Source organism: Panonychus citri, unplaced genomic scaffold, assembly GCF_014898815.1.
Source record: "Panonychus citri isolate SS breed McGregor unplaced genomic scaffold, ASM1489881v1 Contig00143, whole genome shotgun sequence".
In the NCBI taxonomy this organism is placed as follows: domain Eukaryota; kingdom Metazoa; phylum Arthropoda; class Arachnida; order Trombidiformes; family Tetranychidae; genus Panonychus; species Panonychus citri.
This window is the reverse complement of record NW_026515548.1, coordinates 1,580,131-1,597,823: the sequence shown is the minus strand read 5'-3', so window position 1 is coordinate 1,597,823 and position 17,693 is coordinate 1,580,131. Positions and strand designations below refer to the sequence as shown.

The 17,693-nt window shown below is 32.2% G+C and overlaps 1 protein-coding gene across 5 annotated transcripts; it reads right to left on the bottom strand.

Moving 5' to 3' along the window:
* Positions 1-97: 97 nt before the first annotated feature.
* Positions 98-16,797, bottom strand: LOC128396205 (basement membrane-specific heparan sulfate proteoglycan core protein-like). Of its 5 annotated transcripts, none has more exons than XM_053356753.1 (16): positions 16,641-16,797; positions 16,076-16,288; positions 15,683-15,781; positions 11,692-12,267; positions 11,449-11,610; positions 11,236-11,367; positions 9,100-9,251; positions 8,721-8,993; positions 8,063-8,638; positions 6,082-7,997; positions 5,867-5,973; positions 4,097-4,252; positions 2,999-3,391; positions 1,184-2,727; positions 752-914; positions 98-644 (listed from the first exon to the last, which is right to left on the bottom strand). In XM_053356753.1, the coding sequence occupies exons 2-16, from the start codon at positions 16,155-16,157 to the stop codon at positions 364-366; spliced, it is 6,612 nt and encodes a 2,203-aa protein (XP_053212728.1). In that variant the 5' UTR covers positions 16,158-16,288; positions 16,641-16,797; the 3' UTR covers positions 98-363. The 5 variants fall into 5 exon arrangements, with proteins under 5 accessions (XP_053212728.1, XP_053212731.1, XP_053212730.1 ...); XM_053356756.1 differs by having other exon boundaries at positions 4,133-4,252; XM_053356755.1 differs by having other exon boundaries at positions 15,692-15,781.
* Between the last annotated feature and the right edge of the window lie 896 nt (positions 16,798-17,693).

The window sequence follows — 17,693 nt, the reverse complement described above, 5'->3', positions numbered from 1 at the left end:
TACATCAATTCCCCGTTGAGATCTAACTGGTCAGAGCTTTTCGACCTTTAGGTCAATTGAATATCAACTTAATTTCTTAATAATTAGCAACAATTGATCAGTAGTTAAGGTAAGCGATTTAATTTTAATTTAAATGCAGCAAAAAAAACGGTCCAAATATTTCAAGTGATTAAAAGACAAAATTAACAAAATAAGTGAATGGGTTTGATTAGAGTTAATCAAATTCAATGATGTTGACAAAATTGTTTGATTAGATAGTTATGTTTTTGATTGTAATCAACTAATTAAACTGTTAATACTTTGGTTAGATTGACAAAGGTAAATGTTTTTCAAATGATATTAAATTATCAATGGTGAAGCCTATTAAGCCTCATCTGGTGTGACCGGTGGGTTCGTGGTGGTTTCTGTTGGTAGTAAAGTTGTTGCATCCGTAACCGTTGAGGAAAAGGTTACATCTCCCATCGTTGGCTGGCTTGTTGCTGTTACTATAGAATTGATTGTCTCTGATGTTATTGATGAAGTATTTGCTGTTGCTGTTGATATTGATGTTGTTGTTGTCGAAGACGCTGTTGTAATTGCTGTTGTTGCGTTGAGTGTATTTCCTAGGCTTTCATCAGATTTAATTGATGTCTCACAACGTTGACCTGTAACAGGATAAATAAAATACAATAGATTTGGTTCAGTTTAATTGGTTCATACAGTTAATGGAAAAGAAAAGAAATCAATTTCATCTGTTAATGATGGTATTTACCTGTGAAATCTGTTGGGCAAACACATAATTCACCTTGACAAGTTCCTCCATTTTGACATTGTTGATTAGCCTCAGTACATGAATCATGGGGACCACAATCATCTACATTTGCTGCATCCAAAACTTGACTTGCAAAGTCAATGGCGACTCCATTTACTTCAACCTGTAGAGGAGGTGGAGAGGTGGAGGTGGAAATGATATAAAAGAGGATAAAGATTTTTTTTATCATAATGGTAACAAAAGGAAAGTTTTTCGTTGTTGTTGCTCAAGTCATTTAGTTAATTTCTTTCTCGATAAATTGTTTCATTCATTTACTGTCAGTTTATATTATATTGTTTGTGTTAGGATGAAATTTGAGCAAATAAATGATGAAAATAATGAGAGCATGAGAAAATGATTCTAAGAAGGATAAACAAATGCTAATCAACTTACATGAGCAATACAACCGTCAAAACCATGGGAAATATTAAGTGATCTTGGTAATTTCATTTTCTGCTGATCAAAACCACCAATGTAAACTGGTGTTTCTAATTGTAAACTTTTAGTTGGGCCTGGGGCAGTTTGGGTGTATTCTTTACCGTTGACCGTTAAAATACCGATATTTTCATGGGTGGAAACTTTAAAGGTAACAAAATCGTCAAAGTTTTCCAATGGGGCACTTCTGATGAATGCAGGTCCCGATCCGGCATCGAAAGAAAATTCAATGGCCTTGTTTTTAATCGCGATCGCTGCGAAATCATTTTTACCCGAATCGTCTTGACCTGAGTACATGATTATACCCTCTTTTTCTGGGCTTGGTTTTACTTGCATTTTAACCTGTAATTGTGGCATTGGTTTATTTGGAGTGCCAGCGGTTTCCTCTTCCTCGAGTTTTGTTTCGGCTGTGATGGGCTTAGGTGATGGATATGCTGCGAATGATTTACCCCCGAAAGATGGACGACGAATCGTTATCTCCCGTTCACAACGAAGTCCGGTTCGTCCATATGGACAATAACAATCATAACCACCTTCAGGTCGATTGATACATTTACCAAGGCCACATGAACCCTCTTTACATGCATCTACATTGGCTGAACAGTTAGAACCAGAGAAACCAGGGTGACAGATACATTGGAAGCCCGTTGTTACTGAAGCATCTTCGTGACAAGCACCGTGACCTGAGCAAACTTCAGATGAACAAGTTGAACAAGATGATACACTGAAAATTTCACCTTCATCGGCCATCAGAACGGACCGACCTTTGATTTTAAGGATAGACATACAACCATTAAAGCCTTCAAGATAACCTGCTTCCGATATTATTTCAGTCTCTCTTGGGACACCTCCGATGTAAAGTGGTTCACCTAGTTTAAGATCCAGATTATCACCGGTCAATGTAACCGGAACTTCAGCCGCATCATTGATTAAAAGGACAACATTAGGTCCATCTTTTGTTATAACGATTTTAGTCCATTCGTTGAGAGGTAAGGGTTTAGTTGATTTCAATTTCGCCGCAGCAGCTGATCCACTTCGAATTCGATACTCCAGAAAACCTCGACTTAAAGTGATGGAGATAAAGTTTCGTTGACCATTTGATGGATTAACGGGACCCGAAGAGTAGAGAATGACACCTTCACCAAATTCTGGCTTAACAGCTAATTCAATATCAAATGATTTCTCTGGGTCAGGGATAGCTGATAATCTAATGTGTGAATTGTGATCACGTCGGAATCGAGGGATAACTTTTTTAACTACCAATGAGACGAAAGATACTGTTGACCCTTGAGCAGATTTCGCTGTACATTCATATTGACCACCGAAATTTGGTTTAATTTTTCGTACAATTAACCGTTCGTTTGATGTTTCAATCTCTTTGGGTAATTGTCCATTAGGTCGAGACCAAGTATAAGCAGCTCCAGAAATAGTTCGTGGACAGTCAAGACCAACAGATGAACCAAGATCAGCTTCGACAATCCTAATGTCATCTTGAGGTGAAACTAACGAAGAAAATGTTTCAAGAAAAAAGAAACAATCAGTCGATATTTTAATTCTAAAAAAAAATGAGTAACTCAAAGACTCATGATATTAATAACCAGAGAATCGCCAAGGTTTGCTAGTTTTTTTCTCAGCAGAATAAAAAAGTTAATGAACTGAAAATATTTCGAAAAAAACAAAGAGATTTTCTATTTCTTTCCAATCGAATATAAATTGAGTTAATTTGGTATCGATGTTATTAAATGAGATTCGATTGTCTCTCTCTCTCTTTACCTCTTTGTATCATGACAACATGATCATCAGTTCCGAATCCATAACGATTTCTGGCTCTACAAGTGTAAACTCCACCATTTTCGGGTTTGATTTTCTTAATAGTTAGAATATTGTGATTTATTTCGATGTTTTCACTTCGAACTGGTTGGGAATCTTTAAACCATTCATAACGATAATCAGGCTGATCTCCACGACAACGTAACTCAAGATCGTCATTAACGGTAACCAATGGCTCACTAGGTTCAATTTTAACTTCAACTCGAACTGGTTGTTGAGATTGATACCGAGGATCAGAATAAGATGGTTGAGTGGGATAAGTAGGATAATATGGCCGAGGATCAGATGGATAACGTGATCGGGTATCTGGTGATCGAGGATAAGAGTCTTGCGAATCTAAAGAGAATAGAATAGAAAGAGAAAGAGAAAATTATTTCACCAAATAAAAGGAAATAAAGAAAGGATAACATGGAGAAAAAGAAAAAGAAATCAAGAGGATGAGGATGAGGATGAAGAAGATAAACAAGCAAGAGAAAAGCATAGGTAAGAGAAAGAGAGATGATAAAATTGAGAACAATCAATTATTATGAAAAAAGGATCAAATGAAAATCCACAGAAACGAAGGTGAACAACAAGAAGATTGTGTCAATCTATTATCATCATTATCTGTGTCATGATTAACTGAGCTCTGAATTGAACATGGAATGAGAGATTGTATTACAAGTTGTAATTGTCTAGAATTAAGAGATTAATTATTACCTAATGAAAATTAAACTCATTCAAAAGTAACGGACAGTTTGAATATAAGAAATAGGTGTCGAATTGACTATCTAATAATATCTAGAGAAATAGAGATTAAGATTAACTGTGAAAATTAAGTTAAATTAGTAGACAGATAAATTGATTTAGAGATTAACAAAAACCTAACGGTAAATTGGTTAAAGGTGTTGGCAGCATTTGACTGATGAGGATAAAAAAGCTCAGGTATTAAGCTTATTTTGAAGATTAAATTTGATGGTAATTGTGAATTGACAAGAGGTTGATCATGATTAGTGAGAGTTAGAGTTAATTGTTAAAACAAATGGGAATCAATGGACGCACAATTATCATCACAATCCAAAGGAGGCAACTCCTCACCGTGACAGAATTGTTCGTCACTTCCGTCGCGACAATCTGGCCTTCCGTTGCATCTCAATTCTCTATCAATACAAGATTGATCGTAGCATCTAAACTCATAAGGAGAACATGATGAAATATCTGAAAATTAGAAAGAAAAATTCATGGAAAAGTTAATATCAATTGGATAATAAGAATTAGAAGAAAAAAAAAGTTTCGAATCACGAATAATTCGAGAAGACACTCTTTTCGAGAGACGATATTGATTGATGACATTTTGGACGATTAACTGTAATAAGAAAAAGATTATCAATTAATTGTAAACATTGACCAGTGATTATAATTAATTGTTATTTAAATAAAGTACTAATTGTAACAACGTGTTGATTAATTGTTTGGAAAAACAAAAATATTGTTTTGGCAACGAATGAGAAAACTGTTAAGACAAAGTTAATGGCAGAAATCAACAAATAGTAAATGATAGATTAATTAAAAAGGTATAATCAATTGAAACTAAAAAGTAAGTAAATTGTAAATGGGTTAATTGTTAATTAGATTGCGGTTGTAATGGTTAATTTCCATTGATTAGAATTAGATTATTTCCAGAAATAATGTTCATCAAATGGTTTGATTTTACGAGAAATCAAAGGTATATTGTCCAGTGAATTAATTGTTGGTATGGAAGTTGCTGATTCATTGATTTTATCTGTAATTAAATATATGAAATTATTGATTTGATTGTTTCAATCTTATCGGTAATTAATCGTTAATCCCAAAGCTTAATCATGCTATTAAACAGCCAGAATATTATTAATGGTGGACAAAGACAAAAGGTTAATCAAATGGATTAAGAAAGATAGATTAATATTAATGTAAGAATTAGTAAGTTAATCACAATTTAATCTTCTATCTAAATATTAGAGTTAATAAAATGTATTGTTAATCTTAAGCCTTTTCAAATAGGTTGTAATAGTAATCATAATAATCGTTGATTGTATTGATTAATATTAAGAAGCTGATTAAGCAGAAATTGAATTGAGAAACTGGTAAAAACTAATAAATAAGCAGATTATCAAGTCAAGGTAATCATCTAATTGATTGTCAAGTTAAATTTTCATTGGTTAAATCAGATTGCCTAGTGTAAGCAATTTACTGATCATTAAGTGTTTGTCAATCTTAATATAAATAACAATTAATGTCTGAGTGGTTAATTTAATCATAATTAATAATGATAATCGTGAAAAAAAGGGTGTTAAAACCAATGGTAATCACTAGTGATTAACAAACACAACTAAATTACATGGTTAATTGTTGTAAAATTGATAATTGATTGGTAAGATTTATGTTTAATTGATTATCAGATACTTGACTTTTACTGGACTTTCAATTGATCAACAAGTAAACACTTGATTAACTATTATTTGTTTTCTTCATATTAATTGTAAATTTGATAATTAACTTTGAAAAATAAATGTGATAAATTATAATCATGATAATTTAGTTTCTCCATCTTCTTAATCATCGCAATTTACTAATATACTTGAACCTTAATTGTGATAGTGGAATATTTTTAATCTGTAAAAAGTGAAAAATTTAAAACTGTTTCCTCAATCGGAAAATTAATTGATTGTTGTTAATTTGGTTGTTATGTTTATGCGGTAAATTAACAGTGAAACATTAATACAACAAACAATTAGGTGTAACATGCAGGTAACATGCAGATGATTAGTTAATTATTGACTGTTAATTTCTTACCTCTAACAATTAGATCAATAAAGTCACGATCAATTGGTCGTTCGGATCCTGGTAAATGGGCATTGCAAATGTAACGTCCTTCATTCATTTTGCCAATATCTGATATACTAAATTAAGGGAAATAAGGAAATTGATTTTAATTAAGTGTTTCATCCTCTCAAGACACAAATGATTAGATTTAGTTAATTGTTGGTGATAAGACAAAAGCCACTTACACAAGGTTATTTCCATAGGGAGCAACATTGGGTGGTAATGTTTTTAAGTTATTGAATTCCCATTGAATTATATGATTGGGAAGACGACGGAATTCACAGGAAAGTGTTTTACTTGACCTTTGGTCAACAATTTCTCGTTTACCCTGAGGAGGTCGAGTTTCATAGTTTGGTGGATAATAAGGAGTTGGATTGACGGGTGTTGGACTGGGCTGGTAATGGTCTTGATGGGAACTTGATGATGATGATGATGATGATGATGAGCCAACTTGGACATGAGCGACAGCTCGAGCCTCTCCTAGGGAACTTGTTGCTTTGCAAATGTAACTTCCTGTATCGGTTGTTGATATTTCAGTGAAAAGCAATTGTCCTCCAATGATTCGGGTTCTTGATGACATTGATGCTCCTTCACGATTCCAAGTTATCACTACTGGTTCAGCTCCTGCTCCAGGGGCAACACAGTTGATTGCAACTCGTTGGCCAACAGAGACAACTTGAGAAACGGGATCAAGGTGAAGGGTCAACTTTGATTGGACATTTAAAAGTACTCGTTGGATGGCAACAATTTCACCACTCGATCCTCGACCAGTACAAGTGTAAGTACCACTATTATCCTCGGTAATCCTATCAATATACAATGTACCTTGTTGTTGGAATGAATTTTCTGGAAGTGGACCTGATTCCCGAGTCCAGGTCATTGTGGGTGAAGCTAAACCAGGACCTGAGGCGTGACATTTGAGCTCAGTCGATCCACCAACGCCCAAGGTTACATTACGAATCGATTCATAAGGAGTTACTGTCGGTTGTAAGGGGTTACGATGAGGGATAGTTTGAGATCCAGAATTGGGTTCGACCATTACTCGAATCGTTTCTCGAGTAGTTCCAACTGAAGAGTGAGCCATACATTGATAATCTCCGGTATCTTCGGATGTTGTGTCTGATTTTTGGTAAACATTTCGTCGCATTGATGGTTTTGTGATATATTGACCTTTTGAATTGGACAACCAAATAACCTGAGCATCCACTGAGCCCTCGGCAATACAGTCTAACACCAAAGGTTCACCTTCTCTAATCATTAATGGTGATCGTTGGCTAATCTTGACGGAAACTTTAGTACTTGGCCTTGGTGGATATTCGGGTCGATCATTTTCATCTTCAGGCTCCCTTGGACGGGGAGGATAAGGTGGTCTGGGTGGAGATACTGGAATTTCACTTCTCTCAATTCGAAGTGTTACCTCGTGTTCAACACGACCGGCGATGTTTTCAGCGGTACATTTGTAAACACCTTCTTCAGGTCCAGTAACTTGGAGGAATCTGATTACACCACCTTCGATAGTTTCGGTGGTTGTTGTGAAAGGTGAATTATCGGCTCGGGTCCATTGAATTTTAGGCTCTGGAATACCAGCAGTGAGTCGACATTGGAAAAGTGCCGAACCTCCAACTGGAATAGATTGAGATACCGATGGATAAATCTCCACAATTGGAGCTTCTCGAGGTTCAATTTCAACGATAGCCGATCCTTGAGCTACAACAGTTCCTGGTGGAGATTCAACTTTACAAACATAAAGACCTCGATCAGAAATTACGGCATCTTCAATTCGTAATATTTCACCATCGATACGATGTCGTTCGGTCAAAACTCCATTAACTTTAGACCAAATTATATTTGGAATTTGTAAACCTGTTACCATACATCGAAGGATTCCTGAATTACTTTGAACAATTGTTTGTTGTTGTGGTTCGATTGTTGCATCGATTGGACCTGTGACTGGTCGATAGGGTGGTGATATGTTTGGATTCAATGAGGGTCGACGTATTTCAGTCATTTCTAGAGTTGTTCCAAGGTGGTTAGTGGCTTCACATGTATAGACACCATAATGAACCTCGGTAACGGATCGGATCATTAAGATTCCATTTACCTGGAATAAGAATGAAATCAAAAAATAAGAATCCAAAAAGTGTCTAATTTGATCATAATACTTACGCTTGTGATACCTTCAGGCAAATCTCTTCGTCCCGGAACAGTCCATCTTATATTTTCGGCTGGAGTATCACTTGACCGACACTCTAATCGAGCGAAACCTCCAATTTCTACACTTATTCCATCCGTAGGCTGTATGGCAACTAGCGGACCAGTAGATACAACTGGATTCTTACCTGATGAACTTGGTCGGTGAAGTTCAACAATTTGCTGATTTCGTCCATAAGAGTTTGATACCAAGCAAACATATTCACCGTAATGAGCTTCATTTACTGGGTTGATTGTTAATAATTCACGGGATTGAAGAGCACCAGCAGGTAATGGGCCTCGTTTAAATTGCCATATAATTTGGTTTGGTCTTGGATCGGTTGCATTACAAAGGAATCGAGCAGACCCACCAATCGGTACTTCGGCGTGAGAAGGTTTAACAAGCATTGCTGGTCGACGTTCACTTGAAACTGGATTAATGGAGACCAAAGCAGCCGCATCACCAGCTCCATATTGAGATCGGACACTACATTGATAGTAACCCGAATGACGTTGATCGGCCGATCGGATTCTCAATTGATTGTTATTGCTCTTGATTGAGAAATAATTGAATATTAGTTAATCAATCGTTGTAATCGATTTTCCCAAGAAAAATCAAAAAGTGATAACTTACAGTTTCAGCTCCAGGAGGAAGTGGTTGCCGATTAAAAGACCAAATATAAGTACTACCGATAGTTGCCGATGAATTACAGGTCAGAATGACATTACCACCTTCTTCAATTTCAACGTATCTTGGAACGATATTCACAGTGACCATTGATTGTGGCCTTCTAACGGTTAATCTTGCTTCTGCTTCAGCTTTAGTTCCGTAAGTTCCAGTTCCCATACAAATGTAAGTTCCTTGGTCAGTTTCTTGGGCATTTCGAATGGTCAAAGTGCCACCAATCTAAGTCAAAGAAAACACAAAATCATTCATTCAAAAATATTCTCGATAATTTCCCATCTAATAGATTCTGATACAATTGTCCAAATAGCGACAAAACAACACTTACAACAGAAGCCGTTCTTGGTAGTTCACCTTGTTCGAAGACCCAATCTAATCGGGCACCAGGATTTGACGAAGCACAAGCAAATTGAACGAAAGCACCTCGTTCAACGTCCATATATGGTGGTACAATTGATAATTGTAAAGGTACAACATTACCTAATTTAATGATTAAGAAATGATTAATTAATAACAAAATTTCCATGAAAAAAATGGACCCACAAAATTGAACATTGCCATAGACATTAAGTTAATAAATCAACAGAAAAAAAAGTCGAAAATAATCAAAACGATCAACATAAATTTGAATGAGGAAAAAGTAAATGATTAATATTAAATTAAGAAAATTGAAACAGCAATTAGGATGCAATTGAGATCACAAACAAACCTCGTTGGGGATAATAATGATCTGATCTTGGTGTCGTATAATCATTGGCACTGTCACGGGCTGGGAAAGAGACGGAGAGAAAGTTGAAAATTAATCTAATCAAAAAGGATAATTGTTACTAATCAACTTACATTTAACTCTCAATTTAACTGCAGAGTTAAAGTGAACATAATTGTTTGCATTTTCGGCGACACATTCATAGGTTCCTTCGTCATCCTTTTTAGCACCAGTAATGGTTAAAGTACCAATACCATTGGCACTTTGATTTCGGAATCGGGAATTGGACGAAGTGATAAAAGCTTCATTGAATTTCCAACGAATCGCTGGAATCGGGAATCCGGTAGCTCGACATGTTAATGAAATACTTTCACCTTCTCGTAAGTATCTGTCCCCATGATCACCTTCAATGAAGCTTGGATTAGCTTTTAGAAGAAAAGAAAAAAAAAGTTACGAAAAAATGTTATTCGATTATCCATATATTAGCTATATTTCTAGAATCTCATGAGTTATCATGAATTTTAGGAAACATACAGCATCGGGATTCATCTGAACCATCGGCACAATCTTTATCACCATCACAAAGATAAGTTTCAACTACACAATGAAACCCATCGGCACAAGGATATTGATTATCGGCACAGGTTAAACTGGTAACAGTTTGAAGGTTAAGTAAAACAATCAATGGAATAACAATTAAGCAACAATTAAGATATTTATGTAAATTATTATTCCGTCTTGTCATTGGTAAACAATTAGATGAAGACACAGATAAACAATTAGATGAAGAAGAGGATAAAGAAGATGAAGGTGAATATGATAATGATGTTATCCTTTTATAAGGATTAGATTTTCTCGACTCAGTGGGCAACATCCTTGCCCGTGTGAAGATGATAACTAAACTGATGAAACAATCAAGTTAATAGTCACAATTAAGAGACCAATTAAATTATCTATCGTAAATTGTGCTCTCTCTCTCTCTATCCTCCCTCTTAATCTCTTAGATAGTATCAGAATTAGAGAAGATTGAAAGAAGAAGAAAAATAAAAGAAAATGAAAATTTATCTTCTCTCATTTTCTTCTTCATCTTGTTGTTCATCTTCTCTTGAAACAGCGACGTGGTAAGTGCGTAAATATATCGGCACTGGAATCGATTTTAACTCATGAAGAGAAGTGGCTTTCGAGAGATCTGCCAGCAAGATACAAGATGATTTGTCTTCTTAAGAGGCTTTTTTACTCATCTTCCATCATAATCTTCCCTTTCCTTTGCCACAACATAAACACACAAGAGATGAAAATAAGATATCGAAAATTAATCAACATTCACTTAATTGTTACAATCAAAATTAATATCATCGTAAAGAATGTTGACCTGAGAAAATGAGAGAAAAGGTAATTACTATTGATTGTAATTAACTTTTCTCTTTTTTTTCTTCAACAATCAACCAAATTACTGCTTCTAATTAAACTTGAAAGATTCTCTCTTAATATTTATATTAAATCATTTGATTATTTTGTCAAGTTAATTGATTGATTGGAGTTGATTAGTTGTACTTTTTTTTCATGGATAAAGTCAATTGTTACTTACTCAATTGTATCTTGAAAATTGTTGATCAATTGGCTGAAAACAAAAAGTTATTAGTACATTTGATTGGGAGGAAAAAGTTAATTGTTGATCAGCTGATATTTAAATTCTGTTGATTTAAGTTAATGTCGCATAGCAATGACTTTTTTTGTGTGGGATTTTTGTTTAATTACCTTTTTGATTAATATTATTATCGCAATTAATTTCATCTGAACCATCTCGACAATCAGTTGATCCATCACATCTTCTTGGTTTATCAATACATTGACCATTTCGACATCTAAATTGATATAACTTACATGATTCTGATTGTTGATGATTTAAAAAAGAAATTAAATGATTAATGGTTTTCTTATTTTTCGAAAGTTAATTGTTGATCAACTTACCACAATTATCTTCATCTTTTCCATTGGGACAATCTAATTCACCATCACAGAAATATGCCTTGGGAATACATTTAGTGCTCTCTGGACAAGTTTCTAAATTACTGGATGGACATTGGAAAACTTCATAGCCTGAGGCCATTTGTTGAGATCGTAGGCTTTCAACTGTACAATATTAAGATTGTGAGTGTGTTAATTGCTCGTTAATTTTAATCAACAACAATCTTCAATCAGTAGTTGACTTACTTGGATAAACAATAACCTTTGATATGTTGGAATATAAATAATGATAATTTTGATCTATTGGTGAACATTTGTATTCACCAGCATCGGAAAGTTTGATATTTGGTAAAATGAGACGACCAGATTTATCGATAGCTTCGGGTGACATTGGCCTACCATCGGAACGACTCCATATAACTGGTAATCGACGATAACTTTCATCTCGACATCTAATGACAACTTCTTGGGTTGTATAGATTATCTGACTTGTTGGATAAACTTTTATCGAAACCGTATCTCGATCAATTGAATTTCCATGGTTCATTGATGATTGATATTCTTGCCATGAATATTTTACATGGGAAATTGGGGTTGCTGCTGTTGTTGTTGTTGTGGTCGTGGTAGAGGTCGAGGTGGTGATTGTTATTGGCATTTCTCGGGATCTTCCAGGATATGAAGGATAAGAGTATGAAGGTTGTGATAATAGTGATGAAGGTGTTGTGATAAAATATTGATAAGAATAGGGTGGCCATCTGAATGGTGCCCTCGATGTGCTTTTTTCGGGTGCTGGCGTTGATGTGGTTACGTTGTGACGATTAACTGATTGTGGGGGAGAAAATATATCAATTGAAAGAGTGTAAAAAATAATAATAAATTTGTCCAATTAAAAGATTGATTGAGATAATCATTGATAATTATGATTAGTTTCTCATCGGGTTTTTCTCTATCTTTTCTAATATTGAGTTTTTTTTTCTTCTTCAATTTTATATAATCAATATCAACAATATCGATCTGATTGTTGAACAATTAGTAAACTAATTAACTCTTAAAGATAATGTCTAAAAAAAGCATAAAGAAAATGATGAAAACTAAAAGTAAAAATAAAAGGACTTTGCTCACTTAGCATCTTCATCATTTGTCACCCAAATGATTAAGATGATGATATTATCGTTATCATGATTAAGATGATAATTAAATACTAGATACTGGTATTTAATTGTAAATGCACAGCAACACTGATTGTAGTTGATTAATCAAATGTTGGAATCAGTGTTTACTTTTGAACTGATTGATTGATTAATTTTTTTTTCTCAACAATTGTTGATTGTTTTAAATTTGAATGCAATTAAAATTGATGTAAGGAAAATTTTGATTGCTAATTGTTTGAAAAAGTAAATGAGAGGCGATACTAATTGTGATGCATCAAGTGTTTCATCAATATAATTAGTTAATCAATTAATTGTTAGATCTGTTTCTGGTTCATGTTTTATATTACTCAGAGTAATTAATTGTTTACTTAATTAAATGATTACAATCATTAAAAGTATTTCTTGTCTATATTTGATTACTTATTTTACTTAATTAATCAAACAATCAAATCAAAATAGTGTAAAAAAGTTAATCAACTTTCTAGACTAATTGTAAATCTTGATATTGCTCAAGTAATTTGATAATCATTACAATTAACTATTATAAAGAAACAAGAGAATTAAATTAATTGAATGTTTGGTAATCAATGTAATTAAACTTAATTTACCCCTGACTGATTTAATTAACCCTTTCAATACATTTAATCCGATAAATTGTAATTACAATTTATCATTATCCTCTTGAGAATCAATAATAATAATTATTATTATTACAATCAGTTGCAATTAGAAACAAAAAACTTTTCATTGGAAACCGATCATGTCATCCAACTAAAGCAATTAATCAAATTGTTATTAGAAAAATCAAATTGTTTGTATTAATTGAAAGCATTACAATCAACAGATATTCAATGTTCAATATCAGATAATAAAAGAAACTTTTCTGTACAGTGTCGCCATCTAGTAGATAGTTAAGTTACTAATGAGTGGAATTAAATTTTCGAGAAAAAAAAAGTTGAATTTTCATTTTAATGATGATTTACCTTAACCTTGTCAAGTTGATTATAAAATGAAGTAAAATTAATTGTAATTCCTTATTTAACTCATAAATTAAATCACAATTCAGATTAAACAGGAATCATGGTTGTCAGGAATGATTATCAATGTTGATTTACCCAAAAGTTTAATTGAGTAATCATGATAATCAAATAAATTGACAGTGGGAAACATTGTGAGTATTATATAAAATTAATTGTTTGAATTAATTTTGTTTCTCTTGGTGAATATTAATAAATATGAAATCATTGATTAAATTAATGGGCTGACAAATTAAATTACAGAAATTTTGGTAAAAGTGAATTAAATTTAATTCAACAATCAAGCTAAGCAAATGGCAAGAAATTTCAAAACCTTAATTGTCAACAATTAACAACAACAACTTAATCCATTCATGTCTCGGGTGTAGTTAGTTAATTATTGTTGTTATAAACACAATTAATGATAATACAATGAGACACCAATAGTTAATTAGTGTAGGCTGATTGTAACACCTAAATGTAATTAATATACATATTCAACTTAAATTGTGATTTAAATCATTGGATTATCTCATTGTCTGACAATGGCAACAATCAACTTGTATAATTAGTTTTCATTATCTTTAATTGATTATTATTACATAGAAATCAGTTATTAATCATCAATGTAAATACTAATTTCTAGTGACAGTTAATTGTTGTAAATTATTGTCACGATGATAACAATTAAAAAAAATCTCAAGGTACTAATCAATTGTAAATTACTCTACAAACTCAGTAATTATAACTTCTGTTATAATCAATGGCATTTAATTATTATAATTTATTATTAGCTTTGATTATCTCAATTAATGTTTAACAAAAATCAATTATAATTAAAGTGACAATCAATTGAAGAGTAAATATTATATTGAGAAAGTCTAAAGTTAATTATATTGATTACTGATTAAATATTATGGTTAATTGTGATCCAAAGTTTTGATTACAAGTGATGATAATTTAATTCCTGGTTTAACTTGATTGTCTAACAAGTTTTAATTGTAACCTTGTCATTTTATTGATCATCGCAATCAATATCAATCAAAATGGCATCTTAATCAATCTTAATCATCTAATTGATAATATTCAAGCTTAAAGGTATATATGGGATGTAAAGACAAACAAAGTTAATTTAATTAAGAGAAACTTGATTTCTCAATTGGATTGAAACTGGATTAAAATATAAATTGTACAACTAATGTGTAAATTATTGAAAATTGATAATCAACTAACTTTGATTAACTGTCAAGTTTGATTGATAAAAAGAAATCATTTAATTTGATCAAATCGAGAAAATTTCATTTCCAAGAAATTAAAAAAAAAAAGGTAAATGATTAACTAATTACACACAAAAAGTATCAAATTATTTAAAATCATTGATGATTAATTGATTGACTGGCTACTCATTGTTACAAATTTGTTACTCTAAATGATTAACAAATTATTCGGGATCAACGACTTTCGGATTAAGAAGATGACCAACAATTAACTGATTAGTGAGAGAAAAACAAATCAATAGTATCATGAGTAAATCTTTAAATTATATTATCAATAGAGGAAGTAAATTAAAGATTGAAACAGTTAATTGATTTAAAAGAAAAACTAAATCAAACTAATCATGTAAATCTATAATCATCATGTTCAGTATTGGATTATCAGAGTAACAACAACAAAATTAAGAGATTACAAGTTCAAGGTCACCTTAGATTATCATCTAATTGAAAATATGCTGACCATAGATAATTAACTAACTAACTTGTATTAACAAGTTGATTAAGTTAATTAAAGATGTAAAGAAAGTTAATAACAACAAGAGAGTGTTCAATTAAAGATTAACCAAAGTAATAATATTAAGTGTAATGATTACTTAATTGTTGATTAAATATCATGATTGTCTTTTAATCATCATCATCATCCCATCTAATTGTAACAAGCCTACAACAATTATCTTAACCTAATTGAAAAGATGGTGAATCAAATTACATGTAACTTTAGACTGGAACAAGTAATAATTATAATCACGATTCCGATTCAAGGAATTAAATTATTCAAAAGGATAATAATATTTACCATGTTTACCATATTCTTCATATGGGAAAACACTTTCTCCTTCAGGATCAGGACCATTGCCGCTCCCATAGATATCAGAATCTTCATCATCATCAGGTGCTTGAGAGAGAGAGAGAGAGAGAGAGAGAGAGAGAGAGAGAGAGAGAGAGAGAGAGAGAGAAGATGATTAAAGAGATTGATTAATTATCTTGTTTATCCCAACGAAAGGGAAAGGATTAAGCTTATCCTCCCAAATCCTTTTTCAATTTTTCAATTTCTTTTCGTTGTCGTTTCAACTAATGTGTTTTCTTTGCAATTTTTTTGTTGCAAAAAGATTGAAATTGTTACATTTAAATTACAGATTAACTCAATTAACACTAATCAATAATTACGACTAATTAAAAACACACTTACCTTGAGGATAGTGAGCGGAATGTACCGTTTGTATAAGTAGAAAACAGGTAAATATAAATAAATTGTTCAATTTTTTTCTCATTTTTCACCAAGTGATTAATTGATGATGATGATGGTGATGGTGATGATGAAACAATTGATAACAATCAAGGTTGATGTGGATAAAAGTTGATGATTACGATGAGGTTCCAATAGACAATTACGATTTAATTACTTTGATAGAGAAAAACAAATGTAAACAGTAGAGTTAATTTCTTATTGTTGATTGTTGTTGATTATGTTACATATAAACAGAATCAGAAGAGGAGCACAAGTTTAATGACAGAATTAAGAGGGAGAGAGGGTGAGAGAGTGAGAGAGAAGGGAAGAGAATTAATTAATTACAATAGAAATAGAATCAAAGAAACTACATGCTAGTAAATGGAGAGAGTCTGAGAGAGAAGGAGAGAGACACAGAGAGAGAGAGAGAGAGAGAGAAAGAGATAACCAGACAAGGGAAGAAAATAATTCTAAGAAGAATAAATAAAAAAAAAGAAAATGAAAAATATCCAATCGGTTAACTTACCTTTTCTTTTCCTCTCTTTTTTTACCTTTGATTTAATTGGAATAGAAAATTAATTGATTGTTGACCAGTTGACAATTGAACTAATTGTGGAATGGAAATTTAATTAATTGTGGTCAACACATTGACTTGCAACTCTGGGCAACAATTAACACTTTTAACTCAATGTTTTGTTTTCATTCAAAAAGGTAACAAGAAATTGGAAAGTCACAGCGACATCTAACTAGATTTTCTTACATTATCGGTTGATTATTTATCGATTACACAATTAGTTAATCATTGGATGGAATTAACTTTAATTAGTGTTGATGTGTAAAGTGCTGTGTTGATAATTAGTTAGTTATCAGCGGTCAGTTGGGAGTAGAAACTGACCTTAGATCGTAGGTGAACTGATTTCGTTGCAATTTAGAGTTCGAGTGAATTTTTGGTGAAATAATTAATAATTTCCTTCTTAATTGTTGGCTAATTGTTGTTGATTTTTACGGGGGAAAAGGTTAATCACTCTGGTTAACTTAATATTTTTGTATTCAATTTCAATCTTTAATTGTTTACCTGATATTTAATATGGTAATTAAAAAATTGAACTTTCGATTGGTTAAAAATTAATGATCCCAATTAATTACGACAATTAGTTTTTAATTGTCTTCTATGTTAATTTTTTATGTAAAATTGTGTTTTATTAAAGTGAACAATTTAAATTAATTGACTCAACGTGTTGGCCAAATCAATGAAAAGCTTAATTGTTGCTAATTAGTTAATTGTAATTGAAATAAATTGTAAATATGATGTTCAGAATAAGGGAAATTGAAATTGTTCAATTATCAACTTCTAATAACAATCAATAAATTGTCAATTTAACTTTTTAATGGTTATGTTTGATTCTTGGTGATTTATCAAAAATCAACTTAATTGCAATTCAATTGTTTTCTTACAATTAATTGAAACAATTTAAATGCTTTTAATGACATGAAAATTTGTAATTGACTCTATTAATAGATAACAATCTGCTAATTGTTACAATTAATTAGCCAAATTATGCAATAACAAAGTAACTTT

Excerpts from the sequence above, each read along its gene's own strand:
- LOC128396205 (XM_053356753.1), bottom strand. The coding sequence starts at position 16,157 with ATGAGAAAAAAATTGAACAATTTATTTATATTTACCTGTTTTCTACTT. Across the intron at positions 11,611-11,691 it reads AAAGGTTATTGTTTATCCAA|TTGAAAGCCTACGATCTCAA; the intron begins GTAAGTCAACTA and ends AATATTGTACAG. Across the intron at positions 5,974-6,081 it reads CCCTATGGAAATAACCTTGT|TATATCAGATATTGGCAAAA; the intron begins GTAAGTGGCTTT and ends CCCTTAATTTAG.